The sequence below is a fragment of the Typha latifolia genome, chromosome 1 (genome assembly GCF_019914945.1).
Source record: "Typha latifolia isolate L0001 chromosome 1, TyphaL0001v2, whole genome shotgun sequence".
NCBI lineage: Eukaryota > Viridiplantae > Streptophyta > Magnoliopsida > Poales > Typhaceae > Typha > Typha latifolia.
Genome location: NC_133086.1, coordinates 23,696,759 through 23,721,671, shown reverse-complemented (window position 1 = coordinate 23,721,671; position 24,913 = coordinate 23,696,759). Strand labels below are relative to the sequence as shown.

Sequence of the window (24,913 nt, the reverse complement as noted above, 5' to 3'; positions counted from 1 at the left end):
GTAGAACAATACAGATCAACATGTCTCGAGAAAAAAAATACTCAGCTGGAAAAATTAATAGATAAACCTCTTTGGCATATTTATGATGATTGAGGGAAAGGACTTACCACTTGGACAAAAACATTATATGTTTGCAAACATAATGAATTAAAGTGGAACTTTCTAGACTGCATTACCGATATATTATCTGTGAGACTAGACATGAGGGAAGTGTGTGCGCATAGTCACAAAATTTTAAGATGATCAAAATCCCTATCCAGCAGAAGCAAAATCATCCCAGTTGAGGTGTTCATTTGAGTCTATTATTAGTTATCATTACCTCATTGACTGATATTAGAACTTAACAATGTATTGATTTCTCCAATTATATTGACCGGTCTTCCATCAAACATAGAAGAAAGTGTCATCTCACACAACTTCTTTAGCTCCTTTGTTTTTGCAATGGCTGCTTCCTGGAAACATTAAAAAGTATCAGATATTGCAGTACTTTTCACATCTTCAAAGAATATAAGCAGAAATATAATGAGCAAAAACCAACAAGACTAATATACGTGCATCATTTCAAATGGGTTGGCATAAATAATGGGTGAAAAGAATCAGAATGGTAAATGCATTTACTTTATTGTTTCTTAATAGGGTGGTCCTAACTCCTAACGATAATAACAAATATGCTTCAAACCATATTCGCTTAGGGTAGACAAAGCAAAATCTCTAAATTCTTATTATGCATTATCTGGCAAAAATTCATTGATCCAAGCATGACGTGGTCTACGATGCAGGTGTCAAAAGGAAAATTTCAGATATTAATATTTCTTGTAAGTCCTCTAGGTGACACCAGCCTGACTTAAAAACCAAAATATTGCTATACTGGGATGCTCATCATCATTAACCAAGGAAGATTTTTTTTGCATGTAACTAACAGACGATCAAATGGGAGATTTCTATTCAACCCTATACTTAGCATAAGAAAAGGAAATAAATAATAAGAAAATGAGAAAAGGGTAAATCTAATTTACTTGCTTGGGCCAGGATGATGATAATGCATTGTGCAGCTCCATGCGCCTCATTGACAAATCATTCAAGCTCTCTCGTAGTTTCATCTCATGATGCTTCTTTTCCTCCAATGTTAACACCAGCCTGTCTAGAAATCTTGAGGACAAAAGAGCAAGCATTAATGCAGATATTAGAAGACAAAAAAAGGGAACTAATTGCATTCAGATAAATTTTCCTTTCACAGACATATGGTAGTGGGGACATAGAGTGTAATGAAATAAACAATAAGAAAACCAAAGTACACAATGGTAGTTATACTACTTACCTTTTGGAGTTGAGGATCATGATCAGATCACGTGTTTTCTTGTTTGTAAGTAAAGAAACAGCCAACGACACCTCCGACAGCATCATCTGCATAGCATCAGGAGCATATTGCTGGAGCACAAAAGGAGCTACAGCCTGAACTTGATGTTGTAAGGCTGAAGTTTCTTCATTCCTCATTTCCACCAAGCGCTGATTTAAAAATGATTTAAGCTGATGACAAGCCAGATATTCCATTAGAAAACTCCCTTTTAAGTCTTTGCAATGAAACAGTATCAATGGCCCAAAAGTTCTTATATCATGCAAAACCACCATAGCCAATATAGTCATTTAATTCTGAAGGATCAGCACATAGAGATTATCCAAGGATCTATTCAAATTAAGCAGTAAATACTTGGGACATTTTGAAGGATAAACAAGCCTCTTCAGTGGTGTTGAAGAGAAATGTTTAGCAAGGGCTAGTTCCTGAAATGCCTCAAATGAAGGAAAGAGACTTCAAAGAATTTAAAAAAAAAAAGTAATATGACAGAAAGTCTTAGCTTCCAGCATGAATAGTAATGTATGATGGATCATAGCTCCCTCCTCCATCAACCTTGGAAAGTCATACTCTAATAAACGATAAGCATTGAATAATCATGCTAGGTCCTTGAGTGTTACAAGCTAATGCGGTGGAAGAAGTTTTTAAGTATCTCCACAATACCACATAAAGATGGAAGACAATCTTGTGCAACATATAGATATTTCGACCTTTACTTAGCCTACATCGGTCCTCTTGCTTGTACAATGATCAGAACATAAAAGGATGCCCAACTTTGTTTAAAGTCCTTGAAGCATCAATTAATCCAGTAAAAAGCAATCTACGTATGTATGTAATAAAACTCAGAAGATTATCAATCTATATTTTATGCAAGTTAATGTCTCAAGTGCAAGGTTCAACTCATCAAGATATTAAAAAGAACTTCCAAATGAAATTGATGAACAGGCCATTATCACACACAAGGAGACAACAAGTGGCAAGGAAATGTGGGACATGTATTCATCAATCAGATGAGGACACAAGTCAACAACTCAATACCTCGAACAAATCATCAAGAATACTATTTCTGTATTCAGTCTCCAACAATTGACTTCTTTCTTCATCTAGGACCTGAGGTTGTTCTGATTCATTTGAACTTGCAATATGGGCATCCGCACTTGCATTTGGAAGAACAGCATCTTCAAGTGCACCAATTTGAGGATTTTCAATACTAATGTCCCAACATATCTCTGATTCAGAAGTAGAGGAAACAACACCCTCCTCAGCTTTACTTGACATAGTGTGATCTGATACCACGCCATTACTATTTTCTGAATCTCTTAAATCAATGTTAGAATCAATTATTTCATAAGAGCCAAAGGCGTCTCCGGTCTCATCGGCTTGTTCCACTGGACCAATATCCCAGTTGATTTGAGAATCATCCATAGAGATACTCCAGTCAATACCATCCATGGAAAGATGAGAATCAGGTGGCTGCCCTCCAGTTGTAAGAGAAGATGAACCAACCTTTGATGTTACTCCTAGAGAATTTTCAACCTCAGCTGATATTGACACATAAAGGGAAGGTGGATTTTCATGTAGGTGCCTCAGGTTTTGTAGCACAGCACCTGGGCTTTTCTGCATTTAAAAGAAAAGAAAGCTAGAAATTCGTAACAGCTCTATTTGAGACCTGCATGCCAGCTATAAACATGTCTCCAAAATGGATACAGTATACATGTAATGATCGTCGGTAAAAGATTTACCTCTTTCTCTGTATGAGCATCTCTAACAAAGTTGGTATAATATTCCATTGCCCTCAATACAGAATCACTGCTGAGGACCTGCAAAATGCTGCTGAATGTGGACGGAAGAGATTTTGCCGTCTCTATAAGTTCCGACCTAACATTTGTCCCCTATAAAGATAATTCATCATTTATAAATCCCAATCAATCAATCTGTTCAGCTGAAGAAATCATGCGTCTATAGAAAAGTTACTAACATCATTGAAAGAAATTGAAGCACAATGCAGGCTCTAAAGAAGCATATGCCCCTAATTACATACTTAATATAAGAATGCTTACCTGCAGTCCAAGCTCTTGGCAAGCTTCCAGGTATTTAGTTGCAGACAGACTGGCATTTCTTTTGATATCAGTCTCCTTGCGTTCTAATTCTGCAATTTGTTGTTGAATCTTTTGAACCTGTTTTTTCTGATAGGGACTTCACCCAATGTGATAATCAGCGGAGTTAGTTACAATAAAAAAGACTTCTTTTAGACTTATTTAACTCTATGAGAAATCTGAACAAAATGTCATACATTTCATAATTAACATTTTGAACCATTATCTGAGCAGCCTCACCCAAAAAAATATGGTCCTTCTCAAAAGACTTAACTACAGCCTCCCAGTCACCCTGACAAAAGATGGATGCGTGTGTGATTTACCCAAACCGCTGAGAAAAAAACTGATGGGTAAAATAAGTGGTTCATAGATCTTACTGCAGAACCTGATAATCGTCCAAAAATATTACGACTCTCTGCTGTTGAATTCAGAAGGATGCTATATATATGCTTTGCCTCCAAATAGCCAATTGCTGAAGATATAGAACACTAATTATTACAGGGAAAAGATGCAATAATGAAACAAAACATTTGGCATATATATATATATATATATATTATAGTAAAAGCAGTAAAAGAATCTAGAATAACTGTTCAGCTATAAGAAAAATAGATAAGCTCAATCCAACAATCTGACGACTCTTATCTCTTTGTTCCTCGATATAATGGTTATATGAATTGTCAGCACATAAAAATCAAATTAGTTTAGTTCATAGAGTATGACTGTGCTCAATATTTGATCATGAGTGCTGCAATTCTAAACTTAACCTTGAAAAATCATGCAATCACATAAACAACGCAAGGGTGTTATCCAAATTCGGAAAGTACCGAAAGAATTTCACAATTTGAAAAATGACCTCCAAAAGAACTTAAGCCACCAACCATCTAAACATAGATAAGAAGCCTTGCACAATTCGAAGGACAAGAAGTACCTTCGGGTTCTAGGGTTTGGAGGAAGGGATCGAGATCCCGAGGCAGCGTGGCGCAGGCAGAGGAGATCCGCGACCTGATCGAGTTCAATCGCTTCCTCCAATCGTGCGGGATCTTCTTCCGATCCACCAACCATTCTAAATCACAAGACAAATTGTAAAAGAAAATGAGTGACGAATACTAAGAAAATAAACTTCATCAAAAATAAAAAAAAAACAAATCAAGAAATTGAGAGGGAGGAGAGGGGGGAGAGGGAAAGAACTTAAAACCTCCAAGACGAGCGAAGGCGATGTCGATCGGAAGGTTACGGATCTCGGTGGGGTCTTGCATGGCGTCCGACGAAGAGATGCGAAGAAATCGGGCAAATCGATGCTCTTGTACTCGGGAGAAGACTACAGAACCAAATGGGCTATAGCCTCTACCTTGTCGCAGGAGCAGCCCAGCTCTATTCTTGCGTCCAAAGCCAGGGCCCAAACCCAGGCTCGGGCCCACCTCGTTACGTTTTACTTCATAACAAAAGATTTAATTTATAAAATAATTTTGGTCCAAAATACAGAAGATTAAAATATATTTAATTAAAAAAAAGTAGGATTGGGAATATGAGATATCGCCTAAAAGCTTTCTCACTCTAAATTTATTACAATTTAATAGTAAACATTATTTCGCACTTTTATATTAGATAATACTAACAATCTTCTCATATATTGTATTTTTTACATTTATTACATATTACAGAGGACATTCTACTCTGCATCAAACTTAGATCTTAATAACTTAACTGCATACCAGTAATTTCCTAAAAAAAATATAAAATATCATCCCCTAATTTACCCAATCGATTAAAATTACTTCTAAAACTATTGAATATTAATTTTATTTTAAAGATCTCGATGAGAGTTTTCTATTCATATATTTTTTAATAAAAATTAATAACGCTAAGATAATTTATTAAAAAATTTAAAATAGCTAATATAATAATATTATATTATTATGATCTATTTGGAGCCCAATATGGAGCAAGCATTGGAGACGCTCTAAAAAGTAAAACGTGGCTTCACTTTCTTTCTTTGCAGGGGAAAAGACACGTTTCCTTTCTTTGATCTCGTCGACGATGTCGCAGGCAAACAAATATTCGAACAGGAAAGCATATCCCTGCTATCCTCAAAAGCTACGGTTTGTCTCCTCCTCTTCCTTCCTTCCTTTGTATAATTTTTAATACCGCAAGTCCCTTTACCGGCTTTTCTTTTACTGCCATTGGATCTCGACGTACCATACGAGGTGGTGGATTCCCGGATAGTTGATGGAGTATCTCGAGTGGTTCGGTTGCTCGTCGAGCCTCCAATACCAGCCTTTGTCGTTTCTTTCTTGGATCAAGATGGCATCTTCTGCGTTTAAATTCCGGTGTGATGTAAGCGCCATGGAACTTGGAAGAGCGGCTACGCGGTGCCTTTTGGGTCAAAACCCAGCTCGGGAAGTCTGGTATTGATCAGTTCCTTGACTTCTTTATTGCCTTCTTGTGGTTGTACTCGTTTTGCTTTCATTGAATCGATGCCTGTTCGTCATGGGGTTGGTTTATGCTGCTGGTTTACATCCCCAAGCATGCGACTAGCGATCTCTGCTTGAAAGGTTTCAACTTTTACATGAAAGAATGATCATGTTTCACTCTGTAGAGCAATCGGGCTTTATTTGGTTAGAGTCTTTCTTGCCGATCACGTAACGTAGCCCTCTACTTGTAGGACAAGAACGAGTCTGCTGTTTCTTTTCCTTCTCAAGTTACTCATAGAAGGAATTAAATTTGATTATGTTGGATTTCCTTTATCAATCCGCTAGCATGTTGTTCCATATTTTTATAGTTTTGATGAAATTTGAAAAGGAAAGGAAAGAAAGATGGGTATTTAGTGAACTTGTGTTTCTCCAACTCTCGTTCATTAGGATTACCAGAAAATGTAATTGGCATGTTTGATTAAATTGTTGTAGGTTCTTTTATTGGAGACCTCTACTGGAGGACAATGGATACAAGGAAGTCGATAGATGATCAGTTCACAAAGTTGCATCCATGCTTGCCGGTGGAAACTAGGATTGGCATCATTGGAGCTGGCCCAAGTGGCTTGTCAGCTGCCTATGCACTGGCTAGACTAGGATATCACAATGTGACTGTTTTTGAAAAATACCAAACAGTTGCTGGGATGTGTGAATCTGTCAATATTGGAGGTGAGAAACTTGGTTAGCATATCAGTACTGACATGCTCTGTGTTTTCAATTTTTGTTAGTTGTTATACCCCCCACATCTTTATACAGGAAGGGTTTATGATTTGGGTGGTCAAGTGATTGCGGCAAACAGTGCTCCTGTTATAACACACCTAGCAAAAGTAGTAGGAGCTGAATTTGAAGAGATGGATTCCCACAAGCTTGCTCTTATTGATAGTCACACGGGAAATTATCGAGACATGGAAGTGGCCAATGACTATGCATCTATGATTTCAGTGACGCTAGAACTACAGGTCCGTCCTCAATAATTTTGCCTTCCAACTCATACATACATGTACATTTTTTCTTTCTCAACAATGGTTACACTTGTTCAAAAACCATTCTATCTCTGTAGGATGAGGCAACAAAGTCTGGTCATGTAGGGCTTCGTGCATTAAGCGCCATTGCATCTGATACAACTCTTGACTTTCTGAAGCTACAAGGTTTAAGTTCAGTACCTAAATCAGTGGCCTATGGTTACACTGCTTCTGGTTATGGTTTTGTTCAAGATATGCCATATGCTTACATCCAGGAATTTACTAGAACTTCTTTGGCTGGAAAAATCCGGCGCCTCAAAGATGGATACATGAGCATGTGGGAGAAACTTAGCCAATCTTTACCTTTTGAAGTTCTTCACAATACGGAAGTGTTAATGGTTGAACGCCACAGCTCTGGTGCTTGCCTAACTGTCAAGAATGTTGATGGTGAAGAGAAAGTTATGGATTTTGACAAAATAATATTCTCTGGTGCCCTTGCTTTCAATAATGGAAAAACCTATAGATCTCCAACTTTAACTGGTAAGAGTAATTACAATTCCATATGTCTCGCTGTTGTATCAACTATCAACAATTCAGCAAACATTTTTATAGGTTTTATTAATGATATTCATTTTCTTCAGTGGAGGAAAATTCTGTGGTAGAATTAAATGAACTTGAGAAAGAGTTATTCAGTAAGGTGGAGACAGTAGATTACTACACCACTGTTGTTGAGATCAGAGGATTAGAACATATGCCTATGGGTTTTTATTACTTTGGGGAGTTCATGGAGGACCCTTCCACAATTGGGTATCCTGTTGCAATGCAGAGGTTCTTTGCTGATACAGATATTTTCCTGTTCTGGTCTTATGGAAACTCAATGGACATCAGGGGTCCAACTGTGACAAAGCGTGTGATAGATGTTGTGAAGACTATCGGAGGATTAGTTGATAAAGTCCTTTTGCAGAGACGGTTTAAATACTTTCCACATGTTAGCAGTGAAGGTGTGTTCATACATTGCCCTTAATAAATTATTGTTTCTCACTTTCCCCTGTTATGAGTGCATTTATTTGCCTTACAGATATGAAGAATGGCTTCTATGAAAGGTTGGAGTGTCAACTTCAAGGCTTTCAGAATACATATTATGTTGGAGGGTTAATGGCATTTGAGCTTACGGAGCGGAATTCATCATATGCCATGGCTATGGTCTGTAAGCAATTCGCCAATGATATTGAGCCGCCAATGTCTCCTTATGTGAAGGTAATATCATTTGATACTTACAAAAAGATGAGAAACATGAGATTGTTAATTAGTTATATCTGTTGGCAGTTAACTCTATCCTAGTCATTCTATTTATAAAATGAAGGCCATTTTTCTGCAGAGATTGTTTCCCTTGTCCACCAATCTCAAGTCTTGCCCTCCCAGAGATTTAGGTGAACTCGCTGGGGTAGAATTTCCTGATCTTCCCTCCCTAGACGGTTACTTGGAGTTCTGGGGTACTCATAAGGTCACTGAGGAAAAAACTCTTTACAGTTGGATTAATGAAGAGGGGCATGTCATGAACCAGAGGACCTATGGTGAGCTCCGTGGCAATGCATCGCATATCGCTAATAAATTATTGACAGGCAGCAAACCCATTTTAAACCCTGATGATCGAGTTCTTCTTGTCTATCTTCCTGGGTTGGAGTTTATTGATGCATTCTTTGGCTGCCTTCGAGCTAAACTCATACCAGTTCCTGTTTTGCCCCCTGATCCGCTGCAGAGGGGTGGGCAAGCCCTTCTCAAGATCGAGAATATCTCAAAAGCAAGCAATGCCGTGGCAATTCTATCCACATCTTCTTACCATGCAGCTGTACGTGCAGGTTTTGTTAAGAATGTTATCACGTTGGCTAAAAGCAATCAGAAAACTTCTGGCAAATGGCCTAATCTTCCTTGGATACACACAGATTCTTGGATAAAGAACTATGTAAATAGTAGAAAGGACTCCAACTCAAAGCACTCCTCGGAGATTGTAGCTAGACACATCAATCCCCAGTGGAGTGGTCTGTGCTTTCTGCAATTCACCTCAGGTTCCACCGGTGATGCGAAGGGGGTCATGATTACTCATGGTGGGCTTATTCATAATGTCAAGATGATGCGGAAGAGATACAAGAGTACCTCAAGAACTATACTCGTTAGCTGGCTTCCTCAGTACCATGACATGGGGTTGATAGGAGGTATTTTTACTGCTCTAGTCAGCGGAGGAACAGCAGTTCTCTTCTCTCCCATGGCATTTATCAGAAAACCACTGTTATGGCTTCAAACCATGAGCACCTACCAGGCTACTCACAGTGCAGGCCCTAACTTTGCATTCGAGCTAATAGTCAGAAGGTTAGAATCAGATGAGATTAAAAAGCATGCTTATGATCTGTCTTCCATGGTCTTTCTCATGGTTGCTGCTGAACCAGTAAGGCAGAAGACTCTGAAAAGATTCATCGAGATCTCTCAGTCCTTTGGTCTTTCTCAAGAAGTTATGGCTCCTGGCTATGGTCTGGCTGAGAACTGTGTATTTGTTAGCTGTGCTTTTGGAGAAGGCAAACCTGTTTTTATAGATTGGCAAGGTAGGGTTTGCTGTGGCTATGTTGATCCTAATGATTCAGATGTTAGTATTAGAATTGTTGACACAGAAACCCTTAAAGAGCTTCAGGAGTGTGGGACAGAAGGTGAGATATGGATCAGCAGTCCTAGTTCTGGAGTTGGATACTGGGGCAATAAGGAATTGAGCCAAGAAATATTCTGTAATGAGATCGAGAATCATCCTGGGAAGAGGTTCATAAGAACAGGGGATCTTGGAAGGGTTATCGATGGGAAGCTTTTTATCACAGGAAGAATAAAGGATCTAATCATTGTTGCTGGAAGAAATATTTATTCTGCTGACGTGGAGAAGACAGTGGAAAGTTCATCTGAACTTATACGCCCAGGATGCTGTGCAGTAGTTGGTGTTCCAGAGGAGATCTTGAATACAAAGGGAATTCCAGTTCCTGAAGCTTCTGATCAGGTTGGAGTAGTTGTTATTGCTGAGGTAAAGGAAGGCAAGCCAGTAAATGTTGAAATCGCTGAGCAAATCAAAGCTCGTGTAGCAGAGGAACATGGCATCTCTGTAGCTTCCATTAAACTTATTAAGCCCAGAACCATATGCAAGACAACATCAGGGAAAATAAAAAGATTTGAGTGCCTGAAGCAATTTACTGATGATAATTTGAGTCTAGTAACTACGTCTGACTCAAATAAAAGGCCGCTGCTATTTCGATCTTTGACTACTGGCACTGCTCCGCAAGGAAGAAGATTTTCTTTACAGCATGATTTAAATCTTTCCTCTTGTACTCAAAGTCATAGTGCTGGAAAGGGCACAAAGGAGATTACTGAGTTTCTAAAAGGATTAGTGGCGGAGCAAGCTGGGATTCCAATTGACAAAATTTCGCCTAGTGAGGGCTTGGTTTCTTATGGTATTGATTCGATTGGGGTGGTGAGAGCAGCTCAGAAGCTTTCAGATTATCTTGGTGTTCCCATTGGAGCAGTTGATATTTTCACAGCAACCTGCATCTCTGACTTAGCGATCTTTTCAGAGAATTTGCTGAAAAAGTCCGAACCCCAATCCACAATGACCCAATCTTACCCGATGGATACTGAGACCGACCTCCTCCAATTGGACATTGACAAGTCACATATCCAGAAATTGGGAATTGGGGCCCTCCAAATTCTAGCTCTTGTCTACATCTCTTTCACTCTAATCCTCCCTGCTTGTCTCTCAATTTCCACTTTCTTGGGCCTACTCACTCTTGTTCCCATGGAAGAAACATCTCTGCTGTCTTACCTTCTCTCTCTAGTTCTGACACCTCTTGCGTGGATATCATACATCTTCCTTGCCTGTCTTTCCCTTTCTATTTTTGGGAACTCATTCCTTCAACTAAACTACATTCTGACCCCAGAGATTTCCATCTGGTCTGTAGATTTTGTGAAGTGGTGGGCACTAAATAAAGCTCAAGAATTAGCTGGGAAATTTTTGGCTGTCCATCTTAGAGGAACGGTGTACCTGAATTATTGGTTTAGAATACAAGGAGCTCGAATTGGGTCATCTGTTTTGATCGACACTGTAGATATAACAGATCCTCTGTTGGTGTCAATTGGAGAAGGAGCTGTGATTGCCGAAGGTGTGCTGATACAAAGCCATGAAGTTAGGAGTCAAGTCGTGAGCTTCCACCCAGTTAAAATTGGTCGTAATTCCTCAATTGGTCCTTATGCAGTAATTCAGAAAGGAAGTATAGTGGGTGATGGCACTGATGTCCCAGCACTACAGAAGACTGAAGCAGGGAAGACACTGTGCACATCTGAGAATTCCTCCAAGACTCACAAGGTGATTTAGATTTTTTTAAGGACTTTCTAGTCATCTTTTTCTTTCCATCTTTTATGTGTTCATATATCCCTCCATGCTTATATGCAGGAAGGAACAATCACAGAGTCCTATGAGAAGCTGCAGCCAAAAGAGTCAACACCATTTTATCACTTAATGGGTATCTATGCAATCGGTTTTCTCGGCTCCTTGTCTGGTGCCATCCTCCATCTTCTGTACATATACTTCTCTAGAACTTCCCCTTCGCTTTTCCATTTCACCCTTTTTTGCTTAGCTGGTTCCTTCAACTGGTTACCTACAGCCATCACTGCCTATGCTGTCATTGTTAGTGAGATTCCATCTTCTCCAACAACTTTTGCTTTCTTGGTTGCTACGGCCTATGCCACCCATGGTATCATCCTCAGCCTTCTCACTAGTTTTATAAGTAGTCTCCTTTCTGGTGAAAGGGTAGCAAAGCAGAGCCACATGACAACATGGTTTCGCCATCGGATAAATGTTGCTTGCCACATCAGGTTCGCAAAGCTACTTTCAGGAACCGAAGCCTTCTGCATGTATCTACGACTTCTTGGGGCCAAAGTTGGCCGCTATTGTTCCATCAGAGCCATCAACCCAGTGATAAATCCCGAACTGATCTCTATTGGTGATGGCGTCCATCTAGGTGATTTCTGCCGTGTCGTCACTGGGTTCTATTCCTCGAAGGGTTTCACAAATGCATCAACAATAGAGGTGCAGAATAATTCTGTTGTTGGAAGCCAAAGCTTGATTCTTCCTGGTTCTGTTCTTCAAAATGACGTTATTCTTGGAGCTCTTTCCATTGCACCTGCAAACTCTCTTCTCCAAAAGGGTGGCATCTATGTGGGTTCTCGTGCCCCGAGGATGATCAATAATATCTTGCATGCTTCAGATGAGAGGATTGAAGAGATGGATCCAAAATATAAGAAAATTGTTGGAAATCTTGCTGCGAACCTCGCTGTCACAACTATGAAAGTCAATTCGAGGTACTTCCACCGAATTGGTGTGAGTGGACGAGGCATCCTAAAGATGTATCGGGAGCTTGTCGGATTGCCAGAACACAAGATTTTTGGTGCCGGCAAGTGCTTCCCAATGATAATCCGACATAGTAACAGTCTGAGTGCAGATGATGATGCAAGGCTTGATGCACGGGGTGCTGCACTGCGAGTTCTTTCAGAAGAGGGCGATCATTTACCTCTTTTTGATCTGACATTGAAGACAGGCAAAGCGTTCTATGCACGTACTATTGCAGATTTTGCTACTTGGTTGGTCGGTGGCCTTCTGGCGAGGGAGCAACAAGTAGAGCGTTCTCCCCACATTCGAGATGCTGTGTGGGGTTCTCTTAGGGACACCAACTCATATGCCGAGCTACACTACTATTCAAACATCTGTCGACTGCTTCGCTTTGACGATGGCCAAGAGATGTATGCCAAATTCAAACTTCGCCCATTTGATCCTGAGATAGGCGAGGATTCTGGTCGAGTGGTGCCGAAGGGTATTCTTCCTCCAGAAACTGGTGCAATCCCGAGGGAAGAGAATGACACTCGTCCTTCGCTTTTCCTTGCTGATGATTTTCGCAGGAGGGTGGAATCTCCGCAAGGCGTGCACTATGTTTTCCAGTTGCAACTTAGGGAGATCCCATCAGACGAGGCTGATCGCGAAGTCGTTCTCGACTGCACTACACCATGGGATGAGACTGAATTCCCTCTCGTGGACATAGGAGAAATCACCATTGATCAGAATCTTTCTGCAGAGGAGTCAGAGAGGCTGGAGTTCAACCCTTTCCTCCGGTGCCAAGAGGCGGATGTTATTCGGGCAACGTCAAGCTCACAGAGTGCATCCATTGATCATGGGCGCTCGTTGGTCTACGAGATATGCCAGCATCTACGCAATGGGGAGCCACTTCCGCTAGCATGGCGGAGCTTTCTTGAGGAATCCGATGCTAAGATCGATCTGTCAGGCTGTCCGATGGCTTCACCGGCCGTGATGGCACGAGAAGGCATCAACGATAGCGTGACCTTGGCAAGGACTTGGTATCAAACTATCTGGGCTATGATTTGTCAGCCGTTGCTGCAGACGTTCCTACCTTACTTCATCCTTGGACTGGTCATCTTTTGGCCTCTATATGGCATGCTCGTCATCAAAGCAAAGAAGATTCTCCCATTGCATTGCTTGCTGCCTATCTTCTGGGTAGCTTCTGGGATCCTAGCTGCATTAGTCTGTGTCATGGCTAAGTGGGTCCTGGTGGGCAGAAAGAAGGAAGGTGAGACAATGGTAATATGGAGCTGGGGAGCATTCATGGACACAGTGTGGCAAGCTCTGAGGACTGTAGTTGGTGACTACTTCATGGAAATGACATGTGGGTCTTTACTCTTTGGGTTATGGATGAGGCTCATGGGGTCTGGAATTGAAATGGATCAGGGAGTTTATGTGGACAGCATGGGGGCTTTGATGAACCCAGAGCTGGTGGCGATTGAGAGGGGTGGGGCAGTGGGGAAGGATGCTCTACTGTTTGGCCACATCTATGAAGGTGAAAGAGGAACGGTGAAGTTTGGCAAAATCAAGATTGGGGAAGGAGGATTTGTTGGGAGTAGGGCTGTGGTGATGCCTGGGGTGAGGGTGGAGAGTGGGGGAAGACTTGATGCTCTTTCCCTGGCCATGAAGGAAGAGACTGTGAAGGGTAGGTGAACAGAGGATAGATATATCTGATCCTTTCTGGTAACTAAGGAGTTCAGAAATGCACACATTTATAAATAATTTATTTAGAGATCAGAAAGTATCGTTTGATTAATTATATCTTATAAAGCTATTTTTATTAATGCCGTTTTCATCTTTGACTAAGAGCAATGATTCAATACTAACTAATTAGTTATAAAATATTTTTTATCTATTTATAAATTAAAGGGTATATAAGATATTTTACATATGTGATTAAATTAACTGATAAAAGAAATTAAAATTTAAGCATTTTTTTATTGCTTATCCTCTATTTTCTTAATAATAGGAGTGCCAATTACTACCAATTTATTATTATTTTTTTATTAAAAAAAATATATAGTTAAGAGAGAAATAAAATATGAATAATTTATCTTTATAATTTAGAAAAGTGATATGAACTTTCAATTAATTTTATTTAATACTATTTAATCTCAACTATTCGATCAGGAGAGAAAAATTAATAATTTTTATTAAACATTTGTCTTAAATTAATTATGTTTGCAGGCTCGTTTTAAAACGTCTTTTGGTGGCGTTTTAATGCACTTTAATTTAACTGCATGTCAAAATATAGCATTTTAGCCTGGTAAAAATGGTTCATTAGAGATGCAACAAGCCAGAGGGGAACTAAAAGGTTCACTTTAATGTTGTTTGGGCCAAATCCAAATCTTCCAAGATTAAAACGTTGGCAACTGACGACATAGAATCAAAAGTGACATACAAACTGACGTTCTTATAAATAGAGAATAAATATTAGAAAAACAAAGATACACTGGAAGATTACATCCGCTTATTCCCTTTTTCTTAATATCCCGGTGACTTGCAAGAAATCAATCCCTCTTTTGAAACGCGACTGTGAACATGACATGCTTTCCCTTTTCTTTGCTGATATGTTCTGCAATTATTTCTGCAAGACGTGAGAACAAATCATCCATTATGGCCTCGCCGAAGTGAGCTGCTAGTAAGACCTCTGCCGTTGCTCTCATCTCCTTTGCTATTAGTACTCCAGTCTTGACGCTGTCACACTTAACCCAATCCTCGGTTTTGGAGGAAAATTCCCAAAATGGCTCCATCATCTCTGCTTCCACTATGTCAAATGATCCTTCCATTTGTGTAACCAACTTCACTTCTTCCATTGAAGGTTTGTAAAGAGGCATATTGAATGTGTCCACATCCTTAGCTTTTATGACTCCCTGAGATAAAAAGAATCACTCGTTAATATTATTATTAACTTATCAATTATTTTAAAAACTTTAAAAACAATTCCATGAAGCTCCGACTAGTTACCTTTGCAACCATTTCGTTGAGTGCTCTAGAAAACAATGACCAAATGTAGGTATTTCCTACACTTTCTGAGTGATCTGGAACGCTTCGTCCGATGTAAGTTAACACCATACGTCCTCCGGAGCAAATTTCCTCCGCGCGATGCTTTAGAAACATCGTAAAATCTCTTTTATACTGCTCAAAGTACAACTTAGGCACGATAGGAGGGCTTGTCTTAGAGATATAAATATTTCCAGGGTTTAATGCAACACCATCCTCACTGACGAGCCCGCGAGGAACCTGCCAAAAATATTCACTATGGCATCAACCATAAAATATATTTGAACCATTTTCGATAACAATTTGAATGAATTCGAATTTGACTTCGACCGCAATGTTACCTCAGAGAGCCACTGAAGACTAAGAGTGGAGTACACGAAGTGAACCGTGTTCTTAGGAAACAGCCTAGTGAAGAAGGAACCAGGAACTCCTACAGGGTAGAAGGGCAAAAACTTCTCGCCTTTCTCTTTCTTCAACTTCTCCTTGTGTTCATTTAGAGATCTGAACACGGTGTTGAAGTCGTTCCCCTGGAGATCGTTCAAAAAGAGGTGGATCTCCGGCGGCGAGAGGCTCAGCTTGTCGCAGCTCTCGTTGATGCCATCCACGATATCAGAGAACAATACGAAGGAATTGTTGCCAGAGGAGCAGCCCAAGTCTGCAGTCACAAAGTTCTTAGGGTGGAGTAAGCTGTAGAGCTCCAAAACGTTTTGCTTCACAATTGCCTTTGGCCTTCCAAACTTCCCCTTCTGCAATTTTTTTTGTTATTTTTGAAATTTCTAGTTCAGAGATATAAATATACACACACAAAATAGATAGATAGATAGATAGATAGATGACAGATAGATAGAAATCTATGGAGAGAGAGACATCAATATTATTGTTGAAGGCATAGCTATTCTCTCCGGTTCCTCCAACCATGGATAGGACTTCATCAACCTTCAGTGTCATTGTGTTGGATGTGCTAATTAGAACCCTCTCTTGCTTAGTAGTTCTGCTATATTGTATGCTATTGCTTGCACTTCTCTGCTCTTTTCACCCTATATATAGCCCTAAACTTATGTACCTTTCTTATTTACATCACTTTGGGTGAAATAAAATTCTTGATAAGTGGTGAATTTTCCAAGCTACCTAACCTAGAGTGAAAACGTCTGCAACTTTGGTTTCTCGCTAGAACAGTAACACTGGCCAATTGATTGGTCATCTTGGCAAAGATTAATCCAAAACCTGATTCCAATATGAAGTCTACATTGGCAACTCCGTAGATATTGAAATGCAAGCGTCTAGTACAATCATCTACTATTTCACTCCACATGTTTAATATTTATATATCTTCCCCAAGGAGTAAAATAAATATCAATTGATGAGAAGAAAGTTAAATAATTGGAGAGTATTCTTAGTGATCCTCGTACTCTTGCAAACGAACACAATATTAATTCCGGTTTTCGGAAAGAAATAAATCTTTTTCTGTTAATTAGGAGAAAGGTCTCAGTGACGGCCAATTTGTTGGGGGAGTTCGCTAGCTTTAAAGTCAGATGTGAGCCTGACCGAGGACCTATCACACACACACACACACTTATATATATATATGCCTTTGAAAGTTAGATAAGAGAGATGGAGTAATTAATCAATCTTTCATTTCTTAGTTCTTTGTCACGGATTTTAGATCCAATTCTTCCTAACTACTATCCTCTTTAGTCCAGGTTAGTAAGGACTATAGAATAATAATAATAATAATAAATAAGAGAGCTTATCGTCAGCAAGATTTGCTAACTGGGCTGGCATATATATATAAATAATTATGATATTCATGGAATATTCATGAAACTAATGCAGGAGGATGTAGGCAGTATGAAGGAAATGGGTCTGGACGCCTTTAGGCTTTCCATTTCGTGGACTAACATCATCTATAATTTTTATTAAAATATTTTCAGCTAATAATAATGCAGTAGTTTTAGAAAGAAAAAAAAAAAAGCACTGTAAATAACTATAACTTTTATTAAAATTATATATATGACTTAAATTTTGTCCCTTCTAAGAATAATTTCTGGCTTTGTTCTATAATTATTGTAGGAGGGATTATAAGGACTATGCCGAGAATTGCTTCAAGAAATCTGGTGACAGGATTAAGCACTGGATCACATTTAATGAGCCATGGGCATATTGCAATAACGGGTAAATGTCGGGTTCAGATGCACCCGGTCGGTGCTCGCCGTCAGCCGGCAACTGCAGCGCCGGAGATTCAAGGAGGGAGCCTTAGTTTGCCATCACCAGTTATGGCTATATATAAAAATAAGTATCAGGTAGCAAGTAAATGCAATTAATCATCTTTATTTCATATCATATTGATATGATCAAGTATGAACTATTTTGGTGCCAAGTCCAGGCACATCAGAAGGGAGTAATAGGAATAACACTAGACTCAACCTGGTTCGTTCCACTGACTCCTGCACAAGCCAATCAAGATGCAAGATAAAGGATCTTGGATTTCTTCTATGGATGGTAATTAATTTTTAAAACCATTAGTTAATTACTAGGAAATTATCATATAATCCTATTTAACTTGTATTCTGAATATATATATATAATATGCTTATGGATCCTTTTAACTCGAGGAGTTTACCCAGATAACATGATAAGACTGCTAGGAAATCGTCTTCCAAATTTCACAAACGAGATGATGCATTCCTCCATCCATCTATGCGGCGTTTTTCGGATTTACCAAGTTTAAATATTTGTTCACGGTTTGACCTATCAATTACATGGGCTAGGTTAAATTTGGGCCGAGCTTGAATACTTTAGCTCATTAACATAATGAGTCTAGCATAATAGGTTAAATATAAAAAATGTTATATCCTATTGGCCAGAGTTTAATGGGCCTATATGTAACGCCCCCGTCCGGCACGGACACGTACACGCCCACATGCTCACACGGCACACGCAACGCACACGACAGGTCGGGCGGAGCCCATCACGCACAGATACACTCCTATGCATATATAATTATGACATCATCAAATAAAACCTATTAATATATCCATGCTCATATAATCCATCATCAAATAAATCCATACTCAACATAATTCATCTCAGAGATCAATCATACTATCAACCAAATAAACATATGAATGTCCAAGTCCACAACAACCATACTAGACAGTTACATAATCTGGCAAGGCCCACACAAGCCTCGATAAACCATCAAGATACAACTAAAATAATTAATACACGAGAATATTATGATTCAACCTGTATTATATAAATTATCGTCTAATACAAAGGAGTACAAATATCAAAACTAGTACAACTCAATTTCTATATAGATTATCATCTATACCGTCTCGCATCTATAGCTCACTTCATCATCGCTTTAAAATATCTCCTCAAGATATCTCAAGTCGCTATCACATACCATATATCCAAGAGGGTTAGAAAAGAAATAAAGAGAGTCATGAGCAAAATGCTCAGTGAATAGATCTTACCTCGAATCAATGATGTCAAATAGAGAGTAAATTATGTACTGAATAATATGAATAAAAAAAAGCATCATGTCATGAATAAGTATATGAATGTATCATCAATAATATATAAATAAAAAGTAGATAACATGTCATAACTGATAAAAGTATATAATCCTCGACAACGAATAAACAGATCACCATATCATATTATCATCATAACTCTCTCTCAAATATGACACATGATACATGTCGACCATAACTATGCTATTGTACCAAATGTAACCACATATGATACATATTGACCACTCGATAATCAAGTATGCCAGATGATAATAAAATCATATGCATTTCTCCACATCACGATCATCACCGATATCTCAATATAATATTATCATACTAGACCACTGTGCACAGTCAACACCCGATACCCGATCTCAACATTTTACCCGTAGGCTCAAAGCATATCTTGCTATACACTAAGGGTATCTCAGTCATAATCATACCTTGCCATACACTAAAGGTATATCAAAATCTATCTGGATAAAGTACTCCACCAGTTAATAGAAATCACATGAGGGTAACTCATCATACGCATGCTCTAGCGAACAGCAGGTATCCGATTGTCTGTGCACACAAACTCAATTGACCTCGGACATGGGCCACGAGATATCACATATCAGTGATTATAATCATCACTTCAAACACCCCTAACCCTAACGCCTACTCGGGTACCCTTATGTTTTTTTATCAACTTTCCTATCAATGAGATTTATGCATTTTCTTCTATATGATAGATTATGTGCATATATCCAGTACTATAACAAGTCATGCATATTATGAATTTAGGTGGTAAGAAAGTCAAGAAGAAAATAATGCAATGCAGTCTCTAACCATATATCTAACACATGTATATCACTGCTAGTCTATTAAATACATATTTATGCTAGAGATCACATCGACACAAAGTTATAACAGTATAATCATCTCCAATCATCTCTATATGTCATCAACATACTCATATCTTATATCAGCCTAATCAAATGCATGATAAAATATGCTCAACTGAAATTATCTCTAGATAAGGTCATATAATCATATTGGAGGCCAAAACATGCATATATATAGTTATATAACATATACTAATTTGAGAAAGGCGTATACGGGATAAGACTACTCATCGTCTGATTAAAAGACCGAATACACGTATCCCTCACGTCCATCGATCAATTGTCACAAATCACTAGCAAAGTCCCCATGGCTATAGAGAGAGAGAGAGAGTATGAGAGAGCTATAGAGAGAGAGAGAGGCGGTGAGGGGGTGTGGCGGCAGTGATAGTGATGGCGACGACAGTAGGGTGGCGTCGGTAAGAGAAGAGAAAAAGAGCTCGAGAGAGAGAGGTGATTGAGAGAGAGAGAGATGAGGGTAAGAGAGAGAGAACGAGAGAGCTAGAGAGAGAGAGCGCTAAAGAGAGAGAAAGCGGTGAGGGGTGCGGCAGCGACGACGGCGACGGCTTGAAGCCATTGGCGAGGAAAGAAAGAGAGAGGTGATAGAGAGAGAGAAGAGGGTGAGAGAGAGAGAGTAAGAGAGAGAGAGAGAACGAGCGAGTTAGAGAGAGAGAGGCAGAGAAGGGTGCGGCGGCGACGACGAGGAGAGAAAGAGAGAGGTGCTAGAGAGAGAGAGGAGGGTGAGAGGGAGAGTGAGAGTGAGAGAAAGAGAGAGGCGGTGAAGGAGGTAAGGCGGCAGCTACGGCGGCGCTAGGCCCGCCGCAGCCAATTGGCTTGGCCCGATTGCCCAGGCCGCCAATTGTGGGCGCACATGGCGCCCTCAACGTGCGCCCACAATTTGCATGGCACGAGCTCGTGCCATGCAACACCAAATTTTTTTTAAAATTTTTTATTTCTCTTTTTATCTCTTTTTTATTTAATTTATATATTATTATTATTATTATTAATTTTATTATATTATTATTTTATTTATTTATTTATTGTTATCTGGGCTATGACACTATATAATGACATTTTAGTTATCTTTCATATGAACATACTTATATACTGATGTATAATTTATTAAATATTTGATGTGGGACTAAAAAACTATGAGAATAGATATGCATTATGGATTGGGCCATAGATGAGAATAGCGGGTCGGGCTTTTGGGCCGGGCCGAGCGGGCAAAGACTTGGCTCATGCTGCCCACTATCATCTCAAGTCAAGCTTAGCTTGATTAAATCCGGGTGGTTTCAAGCCGGATTTAGACGAGTTGGGCCTAATGATCTTCTCTACCGGAGTCCCATGCTATATTGCTTACTCCCGGTCTGCTCTTATAGGTGATAATATATATATTTGATGGGAGCAGGGCTGTCGTGAAACTAACTAGTAGGGTCCAAATATATGGATAACTTGATGGGAGGGGTCTGTTTGGTTACTTATATAGAGAGATGTATGTGTATTAAGAAATACACACATTTATAAATAATTTATTTAGAGATCCGAAAATATCATTCGATTGATTATAACTTATAAAGCTGTTTTTATTAATGCCGTTTTCATCTTTGATGAAACTAATTGTGTTTGCTAGCTCGTTTCAAAACGCCTTTAGGTGGTCTTTTTTGAAATGCACTTTAATTTAACTGCATATCAAAATATAGCATTTTATCCTAATAAAAATGGTTCTTTAGAGATGCAACAAACTGGGAACTAACTCCAAATCTTCCAAGATTAAAATGTTGGCAACTGATGACATAGAGATCAAAAGTGACATACAAACTGATGTTCTTTTAAATAGAGAATAAATCTTAGCAAAACAAGATGCATGGTGGAAAATTTCATCCCCTTATCCTCTTTTCTTAATTTCTTGATGAGTTTCAACTTCCAAGAAATCACCCCCTCTTTTGAAACGCGACTGTGAATAAGACATGCTTTCCCTTTTCTTTGCTGATATGGTCGGCAACTATTTCTGCAAGACGTGAGAACAAATCATTCATTATAGCCTCACCGAAATGAGCTGCCGGTAAGCTCTCTGCCACTGCCCTCATTTCCTTTGCTATTACTGTTCCAGTCTTGATGTTATCATTCTTAACCCTATCCTCGATTTTGGTGGAAAGATCCCAAAATGACTCCATAATCTCAGCCTCCACTATGTGGAATGATCCTTCCGTTTGTGTAACCAACTTCACTTCTTCCATTGAAGGTGTGTAGAGCGGCATATTGAATGTGTCCACATACTTTGCTTTTATGGCTGCCTGAGATAAAAGAATTACACGTTCATATTATTATTATTAACTACTTTAAAAGCTTTAAACTCCAGTAAGCTCGGACTTATTACCTTGGCAACCATTTCGTTGAGTGCTCTGGAAAACAATGACCAAATGGAGGTATTTCCTACACTTTCCGAGTGATCTGGAACGCTTCGTCCTACGTACGTCAACACCATACGAGAGATGCTCATGCATGTGTATAACTCTGTGGGAGGGGTCGTTTGATTCCTTATATCGAGAGATGCTCATGCATGTGTATCGATCAAGAAATACACATATTTATAGATAATTTATTTAGAGATCCCAAAGTATCATTTGATTAATTATATGTTGCAAAGCTGTTTTTATTAATGCCGTTTTCATCTTAGATTAAACTAATTGTGTTTGCAACAAGCCAGAGGGGGACTAAAAGTGAACACTTTAGTGTTGTTTGGGAGCCAAATCCAAATCTTCCAAATGTTGGCAACTGATGACATAAAGATCAACAGTGGCATGCAAAATGATGGTCTTTTAAATAAAGAAAAAAAAATCTTAGCAAAACAAGATGCATAGCGGAAGATTACATCCACTTATTCCCTTTTCTTAATTTCCTGATGACTTGCAAGAAATCATCCCCTCTTTTGAAACGCGACTGTGAACAAGACATGCTTTCCCTTTTCTTTGCTGATATGGTCGGCAATTATTTCTGCAAGACGTGAGAACAAATCATCCATTATAGCCTCACCGAAATGAGCTGCCAATAAGCTCTCTGCCACTGCCCTCATTTCCTTTGCTATTACTGTTCCAGTCTTGATGTTATCATTCTTAACCCTATCCTCGATTTTGGTGGAAAGATCCCAAAATGGCTCCATAATCTCTGTCTCCACTATGTCAAATGATCCTTCCATTTCTGTAACCAACTTCACTTCTTCCATTGAAGGTTTGTAGAGCGGCATATTGAAAGTGTCCACATCCTTTGCCTTTATGGCCCCCTGAGATAAAAGAATTACACGTCAGTACTATTATCGTTAACTTATCAATTATTTTAAAAGCTTTAAACTCCGCCAAGCTCAGATTTGTTACCTTTGCAACCATTTCGTTGAGTGCTCTAGAAATCAATGACCAAATGTAGGTATTTCCTACACTTTCCGAGTGATCTGGAACGCTTCGTCCTACGTACGTCAACACCATACGTCCTCCGGAGCACATTTCGTCCGAACGATGCTTTAGAAACATCGTAAAATCTCTTTTGTACTGCTCAAAGTACAACTTAGGCACGATAGGAGGGCTCGTCTTAGAGATATAAATATTTCCAGGGTTTAATGCAACACCGTCCTCACTGACGAGCCCGCGAGGAACCTGCCAAGAATATTCACCGTGGCATCAGCCATAAAACGTAGTCGAACTATTTTCGATAACAACTTGACTGAATTGCAACCACAATGTTACCTCAGAGAGCCAGTGAACACTAAGAGTGGAGTACATGAAGTGAACCGTGTTCTTCAGAAACAGCCTAGTGAAGAAGGAACCAGGAACTCCTACAGGGTAGAATGGCAAAAACTTCTCGCCTTTCTCTTTCATCAACTTCTCCTTGTGTGCATTCAGAGATCTGAACACGGTGTTGAAATCGTTCCCGTGGAGATCGTTCAAGAAGAGGTGGATCTCCGGCGGCGAGAGACTCAGCTTGTCGCAGCTCTCGTTGATGCCATCCATGATCTCAGAGAACAACATGAAGGCATTGATGCCAGAGGAGCAGCCCAAGTCTGCAGTCACAAAGTTCTTAGGGTGGAGTAAGCTGTAGAGCTCCAAAACGTTTTGCTTCACAATTGACTTTGGCCTTTCAAACTTCCTCTCCTGAAAACACAAAATTGAAGTTTCTAGTTCAGAGATATAAATATACACATACAAAATAGAAAGATAGATAGAAATCTAAAGAGAGAGACCTCAATCTTATTGTTGATGGCATAGCTATTCTCTCCGGTTCCTCCTACCATGGAAAGGACTTCATCAACCTTCAGTGTCATTGTGCTGAATGTGCTAATTAGAACCCTCTCTTGCTTAGTAGTTATGCTATATTGTATGTTATTGCTTGCACTTCTCTGCTGCTTTCCACCCTATATATAGTCCTAAACTTGTATTTTTCTATTATGTACCTTTTTTTTATAATACATAACCTAGGGTGAAATAAAATTCTTGATAAAGTAGTGAATTTGTCAGGCCACCTAACTTACTATGGCAATGCCTGCAACTCTGGTTTTGTGGATAGAACAGTTTCACGAGCCAATCAATCGTTGGTCATCTTGTCAAAGATGAATCCAAAACGTGGTTCAATATGAAGTCTATATTGGCAACTCCCTAGATATCATCTACTCACTAACCGATTCTTGCGTCTATCAGTATTATATATGTTTCACGTATTTGCACATTATTATTAAATGATGAATTTTGGAAGCCACCTTCTGTTATGCACTTTAAGTCGCTATATATTTTATTCCATGGGAAGAAGTCAGTGACGGATTCATTCGTCTACCATTATTATTCTGTTGCATAAATTTACTTACTATGTAGACTGGAAAGTTTGGTAGGTGATGAAGTTTGCGACTTGGTCTGTCGATGGAATGTGGACAAGTTTCCCATCGAACGAACGGTCAACGAGTTAGTTTTCTCCACAACGGTTATTATTCAAACGTGATTCCAACATTAAATCCATTTTGGCGACTTCCTAGATAAGTGAATATATGAGAAAAAGAAAAACGAATCCAAATTTTCATATGATACTTCTTATCCAAAGTTCTTGTCAATTCTAAAACTTTTTTATACGAAAACAAGAGAACTAATATCGCTATAAATTATTACTTACTAGTATAATAGGTAATAATTATATTAAAGAATAAAAAATTTAT

General features: G+C 39.1%; 4 protein-coding genes across 5 annotated transcripts; 1 reads left to right on the top strand and 3 right to left on the bottom strand.

The window, feature by feature from the left end:
- Positions 1 to 54: 54 nt before the first annotated feature.
- Positions 55 to 4,790, bottom strand: LOC140780449 (CDK5RAP3 protein homolog). Of its 2 annotated transcripts, none has more exons than XM_073126019.1 (10): positions 4,646 to 4,790; positions 4,379 to 4,513; positions 3,825 to 3,919; positions 3,645 to 3,739; positions 3,412 to 3,547; positions 3,094 to 3,243; positions 2,390 to 2,968; positions 1,319 to 1,527; positions 1,017 to 1,149; positions 55 to 452 (listed from the first exon to the last, which is right to left on the bottom strand). In XM_073126019.1, the coding sequence occupies exons 1-10, from the start codon at positions 4,704 to 4,706 to the stop codon at positions 321 to 323; spliced, it is 1,725 nt and encodes a 574-aa protein (XP_072982120.1). In that variant the 5' UTR covers positions 4,707 to 4,790; the 3' UTR covers positions 55 to 320. The 2 variants fall into 2 exon arrangements, with proteins under 2 accessions (XP_072982120.1, XP_072982121.1); XM_073126020.1 differs by having other exon boundaries at positions 203 to 448.
- A 1,473-nt stretch (positions 4,791 to 6,263) lies between these two features.
- LOC140800161 (uncharacterized) lies at positions 6,264 to 13,967 on the top strand. The gene is made up of 8 exons (XM_073154853.1): positions 6,264 to 6,267; positions 6,354 to 6,587; positions 6,675 to 6,877; positions 6,979 to 7,420; positions 7,522 to 7,881; positions 7,959 to 8,137; positions 8,259 to 11,270; positions 11,385 to 13,967. Exons 1-8 carry the CDS (start codon positions 6,264 to 6,266, stop codon positions 13,965 to 13,967), a joined length of 7,017 nt encoding a protein of 2,338 aa, XP_073010954.1.
- A 650-nt stretch (positions 13,968 to 14,617) lies between these two features.
- LOC140787857 (S-adenosyl-L-methionine:benzoic acid/salicylic acid carboxyl methyltransferase 3-like) lies at positions 14,618 to 16,345 on the bottom strand. The gene is made up of 4 exons (XM_073136933.1): positions 16,185 to 16,345; positions 15,659 to 16,063; positions 15,282 to 15,557; positions 14,618 to 15,187 (listed from the first exon to the last, which is right to left on the bottom strand). The coding sequence occupies exons 1-4, from the start codon at positions 16,263 to 16,265 to the stop codon at positions 14,825 to 14,827; spliced, it is 1,125 nt and encodes a 374-aa protein (XP_072993034.1). The 5' UTR covers positions 16,266 to 16,345; the 3' UTR covers positions 14,618 to 14,824.
- Positions 16,346 to 22,437: 6,092 nt separating this feature from the next.
- On the bottom strand, positions 22,438 to 24,120 carry LOC140796713 (S-adenosyl-L-methionine:benzoic acid/salicylic acid carboxyl methyltransferase 3-like). Its single transcript, XM_073149795.1, has 4 exons — positions 23,954 to 24,120; positions 23,460 to 23,864; positions 23,094 to 23,369; positions 22,438 to 23,002 (listed from the first exon to the last, which is right to left on the bottom strand). Exons 1-4 carry the CDS (start codon positions 24,032 to 24,034, stop codon positions 22,640 to 22,642), a joined length of 1,125 nt encoding a protein of 374 aa, XP_073005896.1. The 5' UTR covers positions 24,035 to 24,120; the 3' UTR covers positions 22,438 to 22,639.
- Positions 24,121 to 24,913: the final 793 nt, after the last annotated feature.